This window comes from Pseudonaja textilis, chromosome 10 (assembly GCF_049901715.1).
Source record: "Pseudonaja textilis isolate UNSWEBS1 chromosome 10, rPseTex1.2, whole genome shotgun sequence".
NCBI lineage: Eukaryota > Metazoa > Chordata > Lepidosauria > Squamata > Elapidae > Pseudonaja > Pseudonaja textilis.
The window spans coordinates 5,422,125-5,443,198 of NC_141999.1; the positions used below are offsets into that span (position 1 = coordinate 5,422,125).

A 21,074-nucleotide genomic window follows, 5' to 3' on the forward strand; every position below is an offset into this window, starting at 1 on the left:
CAAAACCCATCTCCCATACTTCTAAACACCACTGATCCAGAGAAAGGTGTAAATTTGATTTTTCAATATTTTCCAGTAAGATACCTTGAGCTAACAACAGGAAATGAAATTAATTCCTTGTGCTGCATCAATTTTTACACCACAAAGCAACAGGAAGGTTCAAATTACTCAATTTTCCGGAAGTCTTCAAACACTTTTAACCAAAGGCATCCTCACCAAAGATGTTAAAAATGGATCAATTTGATTGCAACCTCTCCAAAATAACCTGGAAAGATTGCTCTTTATATAATTTGAGTGGCACCTACAGTTGCTCTTTATATTTAATGATGATGTCTTGTCAAAAGAGACTTCCAAAGAAAGGTTAGGCCACAAAGTTACAATAATATTCTTTGCCTTCAAGTACGAAATATTTCGCTAGTGTTCTTTTGAGAGATTCAGGAAGCGCTATGATTGAGATTGAAAGTTTCATACTACACTGATGTGATTCCCTTGATTTTAACTGAGGTTGCTGTATTCTATGTCAAATGTTACTCATGTTCATCTGATAGGATTTTGCAAACTTATTCTAAGGGAAGTTGTTTTTCAAATTTGGCAACTTAAGTATTTTTCAAACTTAGCATCCTGGCTCAGGAATTCTGAGATTTGATGTTCACATACCTTATGATTGCCAAGTTTTAAAACACTGCTCTGAGATAATTATATAAAGTTCATACAATAATTTTCTTCCCAACTTTTCTTTTCCATGGTAGCCAGACATTAGAATGGGCTGTGATACTGATGTCTCAATTTACCTTGACAAAGACAATGATTTTCAATCCACTTTAACTCTTTTTTTTTTTTTTTCAAAATTAAATAATTATTTGGAGAGTGGGTAGGTACCTGGAGAGCATATCCTGGCTCGCACTGAAAGGAGACCACATCATTCACCACATATCTTTCACCAATTTTCAGGCCATTACTGGGGACAGCTGGTTCTGGGCAACTGGAGAGACCCACAGCTAAAAAAAAAGCACAAACAGTTAATCGGTATGTATTTAGCATTATCCATTTATGCACGTATCACTACTCAAACAGGCTGTAGCTACTGTAGATACCATGAATTAAGAAAATTCATCCCACTTTCCCGGTGTTTTTTCTAGAGAGCTAGTTCTTCACATAATGTGTCTGAAGTAGGATAATTTGAACTTGGACATTGGTTCCTTGAGTAAAGATGCTGGGTTTGATGATCCATCAGTTTGTTTTCTTGGCCAATTTACAATTAACAGAGTCAGGTCTTAAATATCATTTTCTATTAGTATTATTGCAATACCTTGCACCTTGGATGAACTTCAGCCAGCACAAGTCAGCATTGTTTGATGTCACCCTGACTTGTCTGAGTTTTTTCTCTCCCTGCCAAGCCTTCTTGGAGATCATTTCCTCAAACTTGTTTCATGGAAGGCATCATCTGAGTCCCTGACTTCACTTTTCAGAGATCCCAAGGACAGATTCAGTGCATTATGGCTCAGCGCTGAAGTCAGGTGAAGACTTTTCAGCAGAATTGGCCCATGGGATATTCTCAGTGCAAGTATGTGAAAAAGCTTCGCCTTTTCCACCATCCCTCTTTTCTGCTCTTTATCTTATACTGTGTAGCAAAACATAGGATAAGAGCCATGGTGGTGCAGTGGTTACAATGCAGTACTGCAGGCTACTTCTGCTGACTACCGATTGCCAGCAGATTGGCAGTTCAAATCTCACCAGGCTCAAGATTGACTCAGCCTTCCATCCTTCCAAGGTTGCTAAAATGAGGACCCAGATTGTTGGGGACAGTATGCTGACTCTGTAAACTGCTTAGAGATGGCTATAAAAGCAATGTGAAGTGGTATATAAATTGCTATTGCTATAGGAATAGAATATCAGTCATAAGATAGGAATGGAACAGATCAGAATAGACTCATTGGATTGGATTGGTCTCCTAGTCCAATGCTGCCCAGGGCAAGAATTCTCATACTGCCCCAGAAAAGGCTATCCAACTTCCCCTTGAAAGCCTCCAGTGATGGAGTTTCCATGACTCCAGGAGGCAGGCTGTTCCATTGCTTAATACTCTGATGATCAGAAATTTCTTAATTTTGAGTTTGGATCTCTCTTCATAAAGTTTCCATTCTTTGGTTCTTGTCCTTCCCCCAGATAAGCCCGCATTCTCATCCTTGTTACAATCTTTCAAGTATTGCTATTATGCTTCAGCTACACTTTCTCTTCTTTAAGTCTAAACATACCCAATTCCATTAACCATTCTTCATAGGTTGCAAGCCTTTCACCATCTATGTTGCTTTTTCTCTGAATACTTTCCAGTTCCTATGTTGCCTTGGATGAACAGAACTGGACACTGTATTCTACATATGATGTGATCAATGCATCTATTTACTTCCCATGATCCCAATATTCTACCTCTGTTGATGTAGCCCAAGGTTGCATTGTCTCTTTAGTATGGTACAATGCAGCACATGGTATCTGCAGCATACTAAATCTGCTTAATTTGTATTCTATCAGGAGTCTCTGATCTTTGTCCAATCGATGGAAATACTTCTAGCCCCAAACTTGCTTATTTTTTTTTTTGCATGAGGACCAACATTCATTTTTTTTAAAAGCACTTAGAACCTTAAACCTCTGAATCATTGCTGCAGGGAGCTGAAAAATGGTACTAAATGAATGAATGCATATGGTGATATAAAGGATTTTTCACTGAATAGGCTTTCTGGGGTTTTTTAGCACTCAAAAATCTAAAGATGAGTTAAGGCAAGAGAAATGAAAGAGTATTTTTGAGTTTCTAAAAACAGCCTCCAGAAAGGGAAGGAAAAGAAAGCCTTTTAAGAGGCACTTTGTTGATATGTCAAGGAAGCCACAAAGCAAAAATATATATTTAATCTCTCTTTATAAGCTCCATCTTTTTCTGCTCCTGGAAATGGCCAGTTGAGCAGCTACTCCCACTATTATCCTTGTATTTCTGTATGGGAACTAAGCTCTGAAAGCTGATTAATTCCACAGCACTTTGCCCTGGAGAACTCTTTACAGCTTGGTATCAAAAATGTTATTGTTATGAAGTGCCAGATATGCAGGTGCCTTTACAGCATGAAATTTGTCTTGACATGAGGAATGCATAAAGCTGCTACATTGATTTAGTTTGTTGATCTACCTAGTCCATGAATACAGCAACCGTGAACAGTGCAAGGCAAAAACATCTTTTATTCCCTCTACTGGACAACTCACTAAATGTACTGGAGACTGATCAGGAAATTTTCTGCATAGAAAAATAATGGAAGTATTGAAGACTTCATATAATGTATCATTTTTAGCTGGATGGAATGGTTCTCAATCATATTATTTTTCAGAGTTTCAAATTTTCATGATTTTTATCAAACAAATCATTTTGAAGATGCTGTGTATTAGGCCACGACTTTGTTGTCCATCAACCTGTGTGTTCATTAAACTATGATATCTAGTTGATTATTGCACCATATTACTTTTCATTAAAGAATTAATTGAAGATAAGAGGTGGAAAAGCTCTTGAAGATCATCTCATCCACCCTTAACTTCTTTTCATGAATCTACAGCATTCCTGTTACCTTGCCAACCAGCCTCTGCTTACACACCTCCAGTAAATCCACCATGTCCTGAACAATTATTATTATTAATAATTTTTCCCTGATTTTCACCTGCAATCAATTTCCTTACGTTTTGTGTTCTTGTCCTATCTTCTGAAACAACTCTGAACTATTCTGCCTCATCTTTTACATCATGGCAATTCAGATATTGAACAACTATATTTTTTCCTCCAAGCTAAATAATCTTCAACTGTTTCTTGTAAAGTTTTTCTTCCAGGTCCCTTATCATCTTAGTTGAGAAGGACACCCCTAATTTTTTAATGTTCTTCCTAAAATATGGCTGGAATCAGTTATACTATTCTCAACATACTATAGTTTGAACAATGTGGAATAGAGAACAATGATTTCTTTCGGTCTTGACATTATATTTGTTGTCTCATGTTCAATTCTTGATCTCCAAAATATCAAAGTTTCATATGCATTGTTGCCCAGAATGCCTGCCTACATCACCACCCGTTCCATAATTAAACCTGCGATTTTTCTTACTCAAATGTAGGGCTTTGCATTTAATCTTGATGGTTTCTGCCCAGCTTGTCAAAGACCCCCTGAATCTTGATACTGTTCCTTATGGTGTTTATTATCACTGCATCTTTCTGTTGATCTTTTCTAACCCGTCATCCATGACATATGTTGAATTACATAAGCCCTAGAATGGTATATTTCACCCCATTTGATGGAGAGCCATTGACATACACTTTCAAACGTTTGTTCGGTCAGTTTTTCTCCATCTGGTAGTAGCACAGTCCAGCTCATTTTGTTATCTTATTTATGAGAATCTCTTAAACTTTACTGAATGTTTTGCAGAAATCAGTTAACTAGAAGATGATGGTAGAACTGTGGGCTTAAAGCTTTCCTTCAATATGGCAGAATCCCAATTAAAGTGCATTAAAATCACAACACTATTATTTAGCCCATGATGGAAGCTTCAAGAATTACATCCTGCACCACTAATTCTACATTCAAAATGTTATGACTCAGGAATACTCCCCGCATGTAATGCATGTGTCCAGTCCCTATGCAAATGAATATATCATACATGCTGATGATCTTCTCTGGTGGAGTGAAAAAGGACACTGCTGTTGTTTTTTCCACCATGGGACTTCCTTCAGAAGCTGACTGGCAAGGCCCAGCAAGGACCATCTGTCCTGATAGTCTCAGCCTAAACTCTGGCTGTGGCGGGGATACAGTGCATAGATTATATCATGCACCTTTGGGCTTCAATTGGGCTTCAATTTGACCATTTCAACACATGAAATTGTTGAGGTGCTTGGTTCAGTATCACATGAATTATTTTCTACCTCCCGCCCCGATCAGCACTCGATAGGGAGAGATTATGGCACGTGGGATAAGGGTTTTTTCTCCAACTTCTTTGTAAAGTTCTCTTCTAGAAAAGAGCCTTTGGAGAAGGACCATCACTCATAGAATAAGAGTTGGAAGGGACCTTGGAGGTCATCTAGTCCAACTCTCTGCTTGAACAGGAGACCCTATACCATTTCAGACAAATAGTTGTCCAGTCTCTTCTTGAATGCTCCAGTGTTGAAGCCTTCCACAAGCCTATTCCACGGATTGATTGTTCTCACCATTAGGAAATTTCTTCTTAGTTCTAGGTTGCTTCTCTCCTTGATTATTTTCCATCTATTGTTTCTAGTCTTACCTTCAGGTACTTTGGAAATAGTTTGACCCTCTCATCTTTGTGGCAGTCCCTCAAATATTGGAACTTATATGGAGCTTTAACTCATTTGTACAGAGCTTTAAGTGCTCCAGTTTGCTTGTAGGGCTGGGCAATTATGGCAACTTTACAACCTGTAGACTTCAAATCCCCAAATTCCCGAGCCACTACTCTAATTCTAGCAAAATCTTTTTAAAAAGGGAGGGTTCAGAGGCCAAGTCTAAAGAAGATTTAGCTCTCCCACCCATACTTCCTGTCTTCAATTACTCCATAAATCCTTTAGCTTAAGGCCATGAAAAACTAATGCCAATCAGTATAGCTAGGAATGAAAGTATTGGTTTTATGACCAGACGAGATAAATCTTTAAACAGCATCCATAGTTAGATAGCAAAGAAAATGAATGAAACCTTAGATCAATCTCCAGCATCTCTAATTAACTAGCTCCATCTTTTGTGTCCACCTGATAAATCTCAGAAATAAATCTTGAGGGGATGGAAAAGGATAGTTTAAATTTTAATTCAGGGAAGAAGTATTTGCTAACAGGGAGACAACCATTGCATTATAATCATTACACAATAGTGTATATATTGACAAAAACATTAAGTGATCTTTGAAAAATCAATAATCTTTTTTTAAAGTAAGATTGGCTATTGTACACAAGGAAAGATGTTTTATGATCTGTTCCAAGCTCCATAATTTCAAAAAATACTGTTCCTTTAAAGAACTATATGGATCAACAAAAGTACAATTTGCAAACCACAGGAAATAATAGCACTATCATTTGAAAGTTTTCAGACAAAATCAAAACAGGTTAGAGAAGGATGGTGAAGAATATTCTTTCGATTCAGGTATATTAAGGAGGGATTTAAGTCCTCGAAGGCCTGAATAGGAACAACAAAGGGTCACAGAACTAATCCTCCATAATGAATGTAGCAATTTTACCTAGATGTTGTGGGCAGCACCTTCCTCTCAATCTCAGAAATCCCAGCATTACATATCCCAACATAAATTTGGCCCCACTACAGAAAATGCCATCCCTCAATTGAATAGTGACCAGATGTTGGTGACAGGTTTTCTACTATTTGATCGAGGACACGCTATACCTGGAACCCGGTACCCAGTTCTAAGTATTTCACTTTTTCTTTTCAGGAATACTGGAACAGGTCAAGAGAAGGTCAGTGAGTATGAACAAGAGATCAGAGCCTAATTTCTACATGGAGGAGCTAAAGGGAATAGATATATTCACCTTTGAAAAAAGAAACTAAGAGGAAATATGATATCATTTTGGAAAAACCTGAAGTACTATAGAAGGCAGCCAAGACATTATTATTCCAAAATCTTGGACATGAAATAAAAGATTTAAATTACAAGATGGCAGATTTCAATACTAATTACACGTTCAGAAATATCAGTTACCAGGGAAGATGGTAGGTTCTCATTCAATAGATGACTTCAACTTGAAATTACAGAATCATTTATTTGAGACACTGGGTTTGGGAAGCTGGATTCCTGCATTAATCTGGGATTTGGGCTCAATGGCCTCCTCCAATAGTAACACTTTTTGGATTAATTTCTAGGTTCTATAGTTAATTGGTTTAAATTCAAACTGTTCCAGTTTCCATCCAAGGCACTTCTTTGATAATTTACCATTCAGTGATTGTATATCCCATCCCTTTTTTCGAGTTGCTTGGGTTTACTGAATCTGGGATCTATCAGAAGCGGGACATGCCACATCTCCCATTTGCATAATGACTGCAACTCAGCACACACAATCTAAACAATCGGCACTGCCCTGAAATGAGCTTACTTTTGTACTCCAGGTGAAATCCAGCAGCAGAGACACTGATGTCAGAGTAGAAGTGCAAATACAGCTGGTTAGAGGTACTGTTGAGCAAGGCAGGGACAGTGGTACCTAGTGGAAGGAGGGGGGAGAGGCACAAGAGGAAGGAATCAGTCAGAGGGCATATTTTAGAGTGCTAGGAGAGGATCCGGTTCATGCCAATCTTGATATGCTGGCTGGGGAATTCTGAGAGTGAAGTCCACACATCTTCAGATTGCCCAGGATACATTGCTCTAGATGGATTTTAAAAGTATGAACATTTCATATAATTGAAAGCTTTGTCAATCCCTGCCAAGTAAAAATAAGTGGGAAGCAGAGGAAAGCACCATCTGGTGGAATCTGACATGGAGTCCCAGGTAGGAAGGGTTCTTTCCCTAGGAGCTAAAAGGTCTTGAATCCCTGGTATGCAGAAAGAGGCCCAGAAGGGACCCTCCCTTATGGTTCATATGGTATATTTGTATAGTTTGTATAACTGAGTGTGTTTTAGTCTGGAATCCTTTCTATAGGCCTGGAACAATAAAAAAAAAACCTAGATTCTTGTGCATAATGTATTGCAGCTTAATGTATGGTCCTAATCCTTTGTTAGAGGAGGGTAACCATAGAAAACCAGTCTGAGTAATTCAAAGTGTCATTCTTCATTCCTTGCACCTAACATACTTGTGTCTGATGTGTTCTTTTATATACCACTTACACTTTTCAGATACATCCAGTGGTGGGATCCAATTTTTTTTTTACTACCAGTTCTGTGGGTGTGACTTGGTGGATGTAGCAGGGGAAGGATACTGTAAAATCTCCAGTCAGAGGTGGTATTTGCCGGTTCTCTGAACTACTCAAAATTTCCGCTACCAGTTCTCCAGAACGGGTCAGAACCTGCTGAATGCCACCTCTGGATACATCACTTGCCTTTTCTTATACCACACTGCAATCATGCAATTTGCTAGCAACTTTCTTTATGGAGCATTATTTGTTATGATTAGTCACCCTTTTGTTTCCTGCCTACCTAGCAGTCTCTATCTTTCTTGTTCACACATACTGACAAGGCTCTCTCCTTCATCCTGCAGGGATTTTTTTATTAAATACTTCCTGCTTCACAATTTCTTGTAAGCCAAGCAAGGAATTCAATATGTGAAAGGACCAATCCTTCAAAGAAGCAGCATCCTTCAATTGTGAAGCACCTTGACACTGTGGTTTTTATACTTTGCCATTGTTACACATGTGACTAACATGGCTGTAATGAGACAAACAGCAGTTTACCGCAGAGTATTTGTGGCTGATTGTCTGAAGCTAAATTACACTAATGCTCTCTCTCCCTCCCTCCCTCCTTCCCCCCCCCTCACTCACACACACACACACAATAATCTCTCTCACAACACAATAATCTCACTCTAGAATTTAGAAATGTTATGGATCATTGGCATGAAGACAAATATCTAATTAAATTGTGTATGTAAACATCGACATCTCATGCATTAATACTATTTCCATTTTGTCATCTGAAGATTTTATGACTTTGTGAATTTTGGGAACTGAGGGTGAGGCAGGGGCATCCAGTTTGTCCATCCCAACTTCCCTATGATTCCAGCTCTTCTTTCAAGTTGATTAAAGAACTGATTTTAGATGCTCAACTGAAGAACAGCAGTGTCAGTGCAAAAACTGGTTTTCTATCATTACTCTGCTCTGTTGGGCACAAATGATCGGGAACGTGCCTTAAGCTGCAATTCAGAAAGATTTATTTCTCAAGTCTATGCACAAGAATCTAGTCAACTAAAGGGAAAATCTGAATGAATAAAGGTCAGTGGAATTCAAAAGGGGTTGGACTTAGACCATTTGTGGCAATGTAAGGATTCTAAGCTGATGACACATTTAATTCTGCCCCCAGCTCTGCCTGCTCCTCTCCTACAGTTCTGGATATTGGTTTCTTTCTCTTGAGAATACTACCTTGGCAGCCAGCTCTGGTTTCAACCCTAAATATCGATTGATTTGATTTGACTTACCTAGTTGCCCATCTCATTTATGTGACTCTGGGTGGCTCATAATAATTATTTATTGAAAATAAATACTTAATATGTAAGCAGTCACATCCCTTTCTATGGTACCTTCAGATCTTACCTGAGAAGCTGCCCAGCATGGTGGCTGTATTGTCCCCTCCATCAAAGACTTCTAGGGAATCCCAGTTCTGTTCTGTAACAAAACTGATCACTTGAATCTGGAAACAGGGAAAAGGCCAGAGAAGGAAAACATATGTGATGGTGATGATAATAGTAACAATTATGATTAACATTACTACTGTTAGCAGTACCATTCAGAATTAAAGGTTACCAGTACTACTATAACGGTACCATTCAAAATGCAATCAGTAAACCAAATGTAATTTGATTTTTTATGGTAGATTCACAAACTTTGTACAACAAATCCTTTTTACACAATTTATCAGTGTAAAAATCTCAGTGTGTCTATTGTATACTAAAGAGCTTTGAAATGCATTGAAGAACATTTTGAGGCCTCTTCTTTGATGCAGTTTTAATTAACACGGGGTTCCAAGTTTCACTGTTAACCCCATGGCAGCTGAGAGCCTGCCCATGAATACATCTTGTAATCTCCCTGCCATGACATATGTCTTAAGTCTGGTGGATAGTGTTCTCAGAACTATAGTGCAGAGGTTAACCAATCTCTCACAGCACAACCCAAATATCTGAAATCTGTCAGTTATGCTAGCTGGGAAATGTTTTCCCCAGAGACACCTGGTTAGGGAATTCTGCTTTAGACAGACCAAACTAAGAGGTGAAATCTTTAATCCTAGATCTTGATCGTACACACTTTCTTCTTGCAATGGGGATTTTTTTAAAAGTAAAATTGCATGCCACATAAAACATTTTTCATTTAATTATGATATCTGCCCTTTAGCCAGGATGGCATTTGGGAGGAATTTATCCCATGGAAATGCAAAATGTGTTTTTTACTGAAGGCAATAGGAAAAAAAAAGTGATGTGTTTGGCAGGGTGACTATAAATAACTGTTTCTGACATTTTCAGTTGTTTTCCTGCTTAATTTGTCCTAAAGCCATTTTGTGAAAACTTTAAATCAAAACATAAACGAAACACAAAAGCCTTTGGAGTTCATCTCAACAAAATGCTAATAACCCCCACAGAGCCTTTACAAATTGCTCTGGAGTCTACATAATTACCCAACTTGTTTGATAATATATTAACAGCTTTACAGAGCAAAAGTTTTTTTTTAAAGGAAGATAAAAACTAATATAAAGTAAGAAAAAGAAAGAAAAAAGAACGGCAAAAGTGCAAGAGTGGAAAAAAAATAGAAGAGAAATAATTATCCAACTTGTAATGATTTCTGTATAATAGAACTGAAAGTTAGTTTTATTCTCCTTTTCATTCCTCACTTCTTTTTCAGAAGGTTTTTTTTTTTGCGGGGGTGGGGGAATGAAGGAAGGAATTCTAAAGTTGTAATTCTAAAATGATGTTGAAGATTTCAGAAATTGCAATGTATATTTACTACCAGGCAGAATTGCTGCTTAGGAAATGAATAATTCATATAAAAAGTCATAGCTAGTGAACAGATTATATACAATCTCCCTGGTCAGATACTGTCTATAGTCCACTTCTAAGAATGCTTTCATTCTTTCCAGTTCATCTGATTTGCCAGGATTAACCTGGAATATAAAACAGAAATCGATAGAAGTCTAATACAATTCAGATGTTATATGCTCAGTTGGCTATCCTTAAAACACTCTGGTTATGTTTACAGCAAAACAGAGTTGCCGACAGCCAATTAGACCTTAGACACACATGTTAAACTGTCAATTCAGCTCAAATGTCTGCACAGTTATATGAAGATCCTAGCATATGAATGAGGATCATTGTCCATGCAACAGGTATGTCGCTTATGCTTATAAGGACCTACTTCATTCCTTTACAAACAGGTCAAACACCTTTCTTCAAGGCTGGGTTTCAGACAACACCTGTTTGAGCAGATCAGTGACAGAGCCAGGTAAATATTAACCTCAGATAGTTTCTTTTTTTCCTGGTTTAAGATCTTGTATGAATCCAGGCTGCTTAGTTCAGTTTAGTTTAATAAGAAAAGGTACATTCAGTAAGTACAGTGTTGTAACAATGCAGATTTTATTGTGCATTACCAGTGCAAGATTTCCCAGAAAGCTTTCATGAAGTCATGGCTATCTTCACTAAGACATGTCATGCCATGATTTCATCATGATAATGACGCAAATGATATAGTTTGCTTCAGTTGCATCTCATTTCTGTGATGACATAATGAAATGCATGGTACTGTTCCAAACTTAGAATATTGAGAGTGTATTTTTTCAAGAAGAGGGGTGGGAGTGGGTGTGTGTGAAACTACATTTTCCTGAAATATACTTCTTCTTGTTAATATCATTAGCTTCAGTTTGTATAATCTATTAGCTTCTAAATACATCCTAATTTAGATATTACATTCCAAGGAAACAGAGCAAAAACTGTATTAATAGCAGATTGGTTCTCCCAGTAGCTCCTTCTCCAACTCCACTGAAATTAACAAATGAATGGAATAAATTATCACCTTGATATCAAAAGTGTCAAATGTTTTGCAATACATTTAGCGTTTCTGCTAAAATAATCTTCCTTTTTCTCTTCCATGCTATGCTGTGAGAAATACCAATAACAAGGTATACAATTCTCAAAAAATCCAGGTCAAAACTAAGTAAAATAATCTGTTAATCAATTTTGACACCCACAAAAAGATACGCCTTGTGAATTTGGAAGCTGCAAAATGCTCCTATTATGATGCTAATTGCTTCCTTCTCTTTTGCTAGGTTACTGATTCTCTCTCTATTTGATTTAAAATATAAGTTGTAAAAAACTGCAATTTGTATCCTGGAGTTGGATCAGACCTAATTGTTCCTACTAAAACCCAAGAACTTTAGCAAACTTTTCAAAGGTTTTTTAAAGGGCCAGTTCCCTCTCTTTATATAAAGCTAAATACATTTCATTTGAAAAAGTTTTGTGTCAAGAAGATGCTAGTACTACTACTGTCTTTGAACTACATAGTCCTTAGCTAGGAAAGAGTTAATAAGAGGGGTTATTATATATCCCACTTTTTCCATAATAACTTTTCCCAACCTGAAGATTTCCAGATGATGTTTTTTTACTGTCCTAATTACCTAGTCAATTACGTATGTGGAGTCCTAAAGGGCACCAAGCAAGGAAACGTCTGCTATCAGATCATTTCTTTCAGAGATGAAAGTATTTGTGGCTTTTATCTCAGAGAAACCTTTCTGAAGGTTCTGTGTTTTTCTTCAGGCATCGACTTTCATGTTTAGCAATCCTGGATGTCCACTAGCACTATTGAGCATAGTTAAATAAAATAGCTTGAAGACAATATACCGTACTCTTTCACCAAAAAAAAGGATAAAAGGTAAGGGGTAGAAATGACTTTGAAGATCATCAAGCCCAATCTTTCCCCCAGGAAAGAAATCTATAGTCCTTCACTTATGACCACAATTAACTTATGACCACAATGACATACAATTGCTAAGCAAAGCAATTGTTAAGTGAGTTATGCCCCAATTTTATAACATTTTTAACCAAGCTTTTAAAGCAGTTGTTAATTAAATCATACAGTCATTAAGTGAATTTGGACTCCTCTATTACCTCTGCTTGTCAGAAGCTGGCTGGGAAGGTCACAAATGGTGAACAGACAAATCCATGCTGCTTTAACTATTGTAAATAACTGATGGTTGCCAAGTGCCTGAATCTTTACTGTGGGGATGCTGTAAGTACAGGGGGTAGTTATAAGTTTCTATTTGCAGTGCTATTGTAACTTCAAACAGTTGCTAAATGAATGATTGTAAATCAAGGACAACCTGTATATCTGCTGCCCCCACACATCAGGGTTGGTGCAGAGAGCTTTATTCAGTCTGTTCCTCCAACAGTTCTATTTCAGGTTTTCAGTTAACCCCCTTAGCACAATAATTGGCTCATGACCAATTAGATAACCAAAAGCAAAACAAACTTACAGCCAAACCACAAACAGTCTTAGAAATAAAGATTTTGCTTGGGTAGGTTCCAAAAATAAACAGCCCAAATCCCATCTGAGGTCTGGGGCCTCCATTGAGGTTTGTCAACAAGTCCGGTGGTCCGGTTTCAGGGTTGGCAAGGAGAAGTCACAGGGATTGTCCAAGCCAGGAGTTCAGGGGGTCATTTTCAGTGAAGCCAACCACGAACAAGCTCCAGACTAACCTTCCAGGCAATGGCCAATTAGTCCACCTGACAGATAACCGGCTGCTCCAAACACAAACACAAACACTCTCCACAACTGAATTAAAACCACGAGCTGCAGAGTCCTGGAAACACAAACAACCATCTGGCCACGACCCATACATGTTGCTTCCAGAAACACCACCCTTTGCCTGCCATGTTAAATAGTCCCTCCCGGTGCAGCCCATTAAGAGGACTCCCCATCAATCTGGCAGATCTCCACCTCCCTGTCCTGCGTGTTCTAGCATCCACTAAGGCAGGGGTGTCCAACCTTGGCAACTTTAAGGTGTGTGGACTTCAACTCCCAGAATTCCCCAGCCAGCACATGCTGGCTGGGGAATTCTGGGAGTTGAAGTCCACACACCTTAAAGTTGCCAAGGTTGGACACCCCTGCACTAAGGTCAGTAGCTCCTTCCACTCGTCCTCATTGGCCTGTGAGCCAAGGCATGTTCTGCCAGTAGCTCAGGGTCAGCAATACCAGACGTTCCAGGCATGCTCTCATTCTCCCTCAAGGCCTCTGAGGAAGACGTGGATGATCCATCATCCACAGGAGAATATCATTCCCAGACCTGCAATCCTACATGACTTCTCCAGCCAGTTGGACCATTTTTGAACAATTGTTATCATTAGGAAAGTTTTTAGATGTCCAATAAAAACTTAAGTTCCTTGTAACTTTACTTATTGTTTCTTCTCCTGTTTTTTGGAACAACTCTGAACAAGTCTATGAAGTAACTACTATGTTTCTCCACAATAGAATAGAATAGAATAGAATAGAATAGAATAGAATAGAACAGAACAGAACAGAACAGAATAGAATAGAATAGAATAGAATAGAATAGAATAGAATAGAACTTTATCACGGTCTTAGACCAGCAATAGACATCATTATTTACAATATATATAAAAAAATACTGACACATTACAATACATTAATAGTGGATAAAACATCTCTTAAGAAAATACATGTTCTCAAACAGTTACGGGCACTCCCTGGTTTATATGAGTGGAGAGCCAATAAGTATGTGTGTAAATATCATTTTCCAAAGTTTGTTCTATCTCCAAAAATTGGCACAAATTGACAGCTATAATTCTATAACCATTTTTTTTCTAGTAGACATTGCAGCAACACAGAATTTTGCCACTGCACGTGTAATAGCTGGGTTTGAATCCTGGAGGAGAAAGTCTACATAAAAATTGTCTGCCCTCCCTGGCAATCTCTCTAGTAAGGGGAGAATATACAATGACCTATAAACTCTGTATAACTCACAGTACAATAAAACATGTGAGATATCTTCAACTTCTCCTTTACCATATATACATACCTGTTCTGCTATTGGTGTTTTCTTATACCTGCCCTGAAGGAGTGCTGATGGGAGAATATTAAATCTGGCTCTGAAGAATGCTATTCTTTGTTTTGGGAAGATCGGATCATTTAGATATCTTGCTGATTCCCACGCTCCCTGTTTAATTCTGTCCCTGCTATGGTGAGCCAACCTATTTAGTTCTTCCTGGAACTCCACGTCCTTCATTCTATTGATTACTACTTGCTTTGCTTGGTCAAAGCCTAGGGACATTAAGAATAATGGTGAGAGCCCTTGTGGTCTATTGCCTGTTTCTAGGGGGAGGGGTAATTATCAGTCAGTACTGAAGGGGTCAGTCCCTCTGGGAAGAAATGCATTTTTAGCCAATGAATGATCATCATCATCCAGGCCCTTACCTGAATTTGAGGCATGCTTGTCTCAATTCTTACCTGGGCATTTGGAGTTCCTTTGGGTGCAGCTAAGATGGCTCACAGAGATTTGGTTTGTATAGGTTCTAACAAGTTTTTTTTTTTTTTTTTTTGCAAGGATTCCTGTTTGTGTCTCATATAGAATTTGTGCCAATGTTTTGGCCTCAAAAAGTTTTAAGGCCGCAGGTACTAATTGCCCTCCACCGGTGTAAAAAACAAATGTTTAATTGCATTTGAGGACCTATAGTCTGCTTGCAATGTGTGATCCAGGTGTGCCTTCCATGTCCCTTCTGAGTGGAAAACCACCCCAGGATATCTAAATGTCCTAACCTGTTCTAAACTATACTCTTCTATTTTCCAGGAGTATTGTCTTGGTCTTTTTAGCAAAAACTAAAACTTTGGATTTATCAAGGTTAAGGACCAGCTTATTCTGTTTACAAAATTCAAGTGTTGCCGTAATTGCTCTCTTCAGTCCTATTGGAGTTTGTGAAATTATAGCAGCATCGTTGGCATATAGGAGAATCGGGATTTTATGTTGTGCTACGCTAGGAGGATGTAAATCAGGGTTCTGTAAGAGGTTGATCAGAGGATTAATGTAGAAGTTAAACAGGGAGGGGGATAGGATACAACCCTGCCATACCCCTTTTTGTACCCTTACTGGGCCAGTTAAAGTCCCTTGAAGATTACACCTTACTTTCAAGGTGGAATTAGCATACAATTTTTGTATGAGGAAAAGGAGGCCTTTATCGATGGTAGTGCGTTTTAATTTCTCCCAGAGGGTGTTCCTGGATATTGAATCGAAGTTCTGCTTAAAATCAAGGAAGGCCACTAAAAGAGAGGGCTTTTTTTTATTTGTATAGTGAATAGGTGAGAACTGGTAGAATCCCATCCCTGACCGGGGGCCAGTAAGGAGTTTGGTCCAAACTAATTTGGCTCTCCTTAGTTACATAGTCAAGGTCTGTATATAGCTCTCTAAAATATTCTTCCCAGGCATGAAATGGTTCCTGATTAGTTTGGGGTGGGGGGGGGTTCCCCAATCCTCTAGTGATGTGCCAGAAAAGGGATGTATTTTTTGTCTTGACTGCTGCAATTAATCTATGCCAAGACTCCTTCAGAGCCACACTTTTAGCAGGGTCTTATATTGTGCCTTCAACTGCTTTAAGTAGTGAGTGTGATCCTCAGAAGGGGCATTTTTACTTTCCCTATACTCTTTGTTATATGTCCTTTTCAGTTGTACGCAATCTCTATCAAACCAGTTTTTATTCTTTAAAATTGGCATTTTGGATCGAGCTAGTATTCTGTTAGTGAGAACCGATTTCAAATTTGAAATTAAAGTTTCAAACCCCTCTAAGTATGAACCTTCAAACTTAATTTTTAATAGCGGTGTACAAAGTTCTATTGTTTCTGGCACTAACATCCATTTAGTAACTTCCTTTGCATTTTTCTCGGTCCATTTAATTTTTACCTGGGTATTTTGGCTCTCTAGCCTGGGTAGGTAGATTGAACCAGTCCTTAGAGATTTCTGGTGTAATGTGAGAGTAAAGATTACCGAATTGTGATCATTTTCCAGTCGTGAGTCTACCTCCATCTTTTGCAAGAACTTCTGGAGGTCATATGGTATTATCCAATAATCAACTGTGGATTTTCTTCCTGCTCCCCGATAAGTATATTCTGCTGGGTAGCTGCCTTTTGTGGAACCATTAAGGATACAAAGGTCCAAATGTAAAGTCATCTGTCTTACACATAAAGCTGCCCAATTTGCTTTAGGGTCTTTAAATTGTCTGGAATCCAGGGGTTCTTCTGGTACATTCTCATCATAACGGATCTTAAATTGATTAAATAATGCTTGATCATTTGGACCCATTCTAGCACTTAAGTCCCTCCAATAATTATTGCTGCTGTAGGGTATTTGTCTGAACAGCCAAGGATAAAATCTTCTATGCCATCCCAAATCTTGTTGATCAAATCCTTCTTACTGAGTGAAGGAATGTAGATATTAAAAAGCAAAATTTCCACCTGTTTATATAAAAGTAAGGTAGTCACAACCCATGGCTGAAAAGGTAGCAGTGATACACATTTAAATTGCAGGGCTGTATTAACTAGTGTCACAATACTCCTTTTAGCTCTCCCACCCACCTTACTTGGGGCAGGTGGGATAGTGTTGGTCCAATAACCATCTAACTGTATCTCTGCGGGGGTCCAGGTTTCCTGTAAGAAGGGGATGTCAAATTGTGATTATGTAGTCAAAAAAGAGTTGGTCTTTTGATGGGACCGTCCAGCCCACTATATTCCAGGTTATAATGGAGAGGGGATCATCTTTTGCCGCTCATCAGGAAATTTGATTTATACAAAGGGAAGTTGTAGGGTTGTTGCAATGGACTGAGGTGTCATCGCGCATGAAATTGGCTTTCTCTAAAAGGAGGAGAGACCCATCTGCATCCTGTGTAGACTCCTGAGAAAATTGTTCAGAATAAGGGGTTTTAGCACCAGCTAGCAGAGCTTGCCATTCCTGCGCTTCTTCTCTAAGTATAGGGCAAGGGGTTATTAGGTCATGCTTCATTCAACTTTGAGACGATGGTACTGTCGTGAGACCTCTCCCTATCTCTTGTTGTGGTGCTGAAGGTGTCATAGGATATTCACATAAGGATGATAGTACCTCCATCTCTACTGGAGCCTCTAGTGGTCCCTGTATATCTTGGCTTCTGTTTTCTGTCTCATATTTGTGCAGTCCCTTGCCCTCTGGGGGAGAAGAAAGAGGTTCAATTATTGGGGAGACCAGATCTATAGGTGGTTCAGCAGTGTCCATTGTGACCAACAAGGATTTCTTTAAATTTCCCAACTTGAATAATATGTTATCTTGTTCTTTTCTTGGGAGAGCTCCAAAAGTATTAATGAGGCCCATTTCTGTGCTGTTAAGTAGATCTTCACCGATCAAGGCTAGCTGACTCCCACTTTCTTTCTCTCTTTTTTCCAAGGTTGAGAATGCAGAAGACACAGCAGCCATGACAGCTCGCATGTTAATAATTAAAGGTTTAACCTTTACCTCACAGAAACCTCTGATGGGAAAAATTTGGAAGGAGGCTAAATGTGCCTTCATCTTAAACAGCATCAGTGGTATGGTGGGCGGCTTGAAAGACAGGAGTATCCACTTCCAATTTGGGACCTCGGGAAGCCACTCCACAGCACGAAGATCAATCTGCCCCCTATGGCAGTGAAGAAGCTGACTAGGGAATTTAGTATAGCACGCTTAGTAATCCAGCGTCCGTAATTAAATCTGTTCATATGGACTCTCAAAGCAATGCGTTGTGTTTGCAATGAGCGATGTGATTGTAGGGGAGATGCTTTCCTGGCTTCCAATGAAACTTCTCTATTGATACCTCCTCCTCTTGTTGCCTTGTCTGGAGAAGGGCTGTTTTTCTGAGAGGGCTGCCACTTAATAGATTTTTTAACTCTTTCCCTGGGTCTTTGCTCTTTTTCTTCTTCTATATCCTGCGTATGGGATTTATCCAGGTCTGCCGTAAGCACGTTGGTGGTGGGGTCTGTAGCCTGATGCTGTGCTTGCAGAAAGACAGCAATATCTTTTTTTTAAAGTGTCTCTACATCGTGTTGGATGGTTATTAATTGTTCAAATACTGAGACAACCGTTTGCGCTGTGAGAAGGCATTGTTTTGCCATAAATTCTGTTGTATTCTCCCAGGGTACACTTTGAATTAGATTATTGTTAATCTTTTTAGTCTTTATCACCATCTCCATATCAGCTGTAACTGACTTAGCTGTTTGTGAAAAAATCTGGCAGTCAATTTGCTCCTCCCCCACTAAATTGGGAAAGTCTAATATCTGCTGTTTTGTCAGATCTCTTTGCAGGTCCTGTTCTAATTTCTCTAGATTGTTGGAAATGGAGGGGGGAGATTAGTTTTACTTACAGATCTCTTGCCAGCAAAGTGCTCCTCCATTCTTGGTTGTTTTGCGGTCTTCACTGGTGGGAGAGATCCTGGGCTAGCACCATGGCACTTCTTTCTTTTCCCCATGCCTTGTTCGTTCTTAGCAAAACCAAAACTTTTGTCTGTGTTGTGGTCTACGCTGTTACCTTCTCCAGAAAATATTATTTAAATAAAAAGGAACCAGTGGGAGTACTAAAAATTGATGAAATAAAATAAAACCAAGAAAGCTGCTGCAGCATGCTCCGGCAGCCGGCTTTCCACGGCTCCTCCTGCACATTTTTTTCTTCTTCAAGTTAATGCATGTTCAAGACCTTTAACCATTCCTCACAGGTTTTTCTTCTATACCCCTTATGGTCTTGGTTGCTCTTCTGGACAGACTCCATCTGGCCAGTGCCTTTCTAAAATATGATGAAAAATTCTAGGTGTGATATGACCAATGCAGAACAAAGAGGATCAGATTTAAGTGAACTTCACCTCTGTTGACACAGCTTGGAATTGACCCCAAAACTTTCACATTGTGCTATACAACATGGTCTACCTCCACAGTACTTATGCCTTTATTATTTTTTTTCCTATTCAAACATAAAATTTGGTATTCATTTTAGTTCTAATTCAATGTTTTGCTTTCTACCCAGTGTTTCTGATTATCAAGATTCTCCTGAATCTTTGTTCTGTCCAGTCCCGTACTTCCATACCTGGTAATCTGATAATCGTGTTTTCATATACCTTAGGCATACATCTTTTAGTTGGCACAAAGCTTGTAGTAAACCTGCTCAGTGCAAAACCATTTGAATGCAGCTGTCAGATAGGATGTTTAAACATATGCCCTATTGGGAGCATGGAGTCAGTTCCATCTGGGAGAAGTCCTTGCTTGTCTTGGAAGACATGAAATATTGAGCTGTTCTTGATTAGGCAACTTCAAATCCTTCAGGAAAAGGAGCTGAACATTACCAAGTGACATGTTTGGTTAATTCAGGAAGATAGGCAGCAGGGTAGGTACTTCTATTAACCAAGAGTTCCTCCAATTCTCCCAATTACTCATCATATAAATGCTCATCAGTGCTTTCGAAACTGGCAAACTGCTGCACAGACTGCCTGGTCAGAGAGAAAGAATTTCTATCCAACTGTATTCTTTGCTTTCCATCTTCAAATCTGAGCTAGCTGGATCATCAAAAGAACCCTGATATCAGATTTTACATCTGATGAAGTGAGCTCATGCCCTTTAACAACATTTCTATTAGCCTGAAAAGATGCTATCAGATACTTTCTGACTCTCTGGCTGCCCTCCATCTACAATTTCTTCTGTGAGATAAATAGTCTCCTTGACACTTGCCACAGAATTAAATCCTGGACAGTATTTATTTTTTTAATAATAACTAGTCTAGCGGGGGGGGGGGAAAGCAGATTAGAAGACCAACATCTTGACTTCTTGGTTAGGCTACAAGCTAAAGAAAGAGCATTCTTTTTTTGAGTCCTTTCTTCCCAATCTGAGCTGGCTTACCATCTTAGCTATTCTTTGTAGCTATGCTTTACCTGTATTCCAGCTCCTTCAGGGACAGTTATTTTCCACACACAGTTGAGGCTGTTCAAGTAGGGCTCAGGGAATCCAGGGGACAAAATGGTGCCTTTTCGCTCTGTTAAGTTTCCACCACAAGGCACTGAAATAGACAAGAAAGTCTGTGTTATATCAACAGTCCTTGAGACTGAAATCATTCTACTCATCATGGCGGTTAGGTACCTATTTCTAATCTCCAGAATTATTATCCAATTATTCTCTCAAATGCCTAGCCTCCCAACCCAGCTTTTGATTTTTGCTACACAAATTGCCATGTATTCAAAAAAGCCAAAAGACAACCCGTTAATGCTCGTTAATCTCTGCATCTTGTGCACATACAAATAATCATTGTTCTTTGGACTAATTGCTTTGTGTCATGATCCCCCTTCTGCAGGTAACCCAGGTATCAAAACCTGCCTTTCCACTTTGCCTG

General features: G+C 38.8%; 1 protein-coding gene across 2 annotated transcripts in view; it reads right to left on the minus strand.

Annotated features, from left to right (window-relative positions):
* CSMD2 (CUB and Sushi multiple domains 2) overlaps positions 1-21,074 on the minus strand; it is a 635,577-nt gene that overhangs the window by 113,148 nt on the left and 501,355 nt on the right. For both annotated transcript variants that reach the window (XM_087939569.1, XM_026702685.2), the window contains 4 exons: positions 20,620-20,744; positions 9,257-9,353; positions 7,115-7,219; positions 880-998 (listed from right to left, as the gene is read on the minus strand). In XM_087939569.1, the coding sequence (XP_087795695.1) occupies positions 880-998; positions 7,115-7,219; positions 9,257-9,353; positions 20,620-20,744 (446 nt within the window). The remainder of the gene's footprint in view (positions 1-879; positions 999-7,114; positions 7,220-9,256; positions 9,354-20,619; positions 20,745-21,074) is intronic.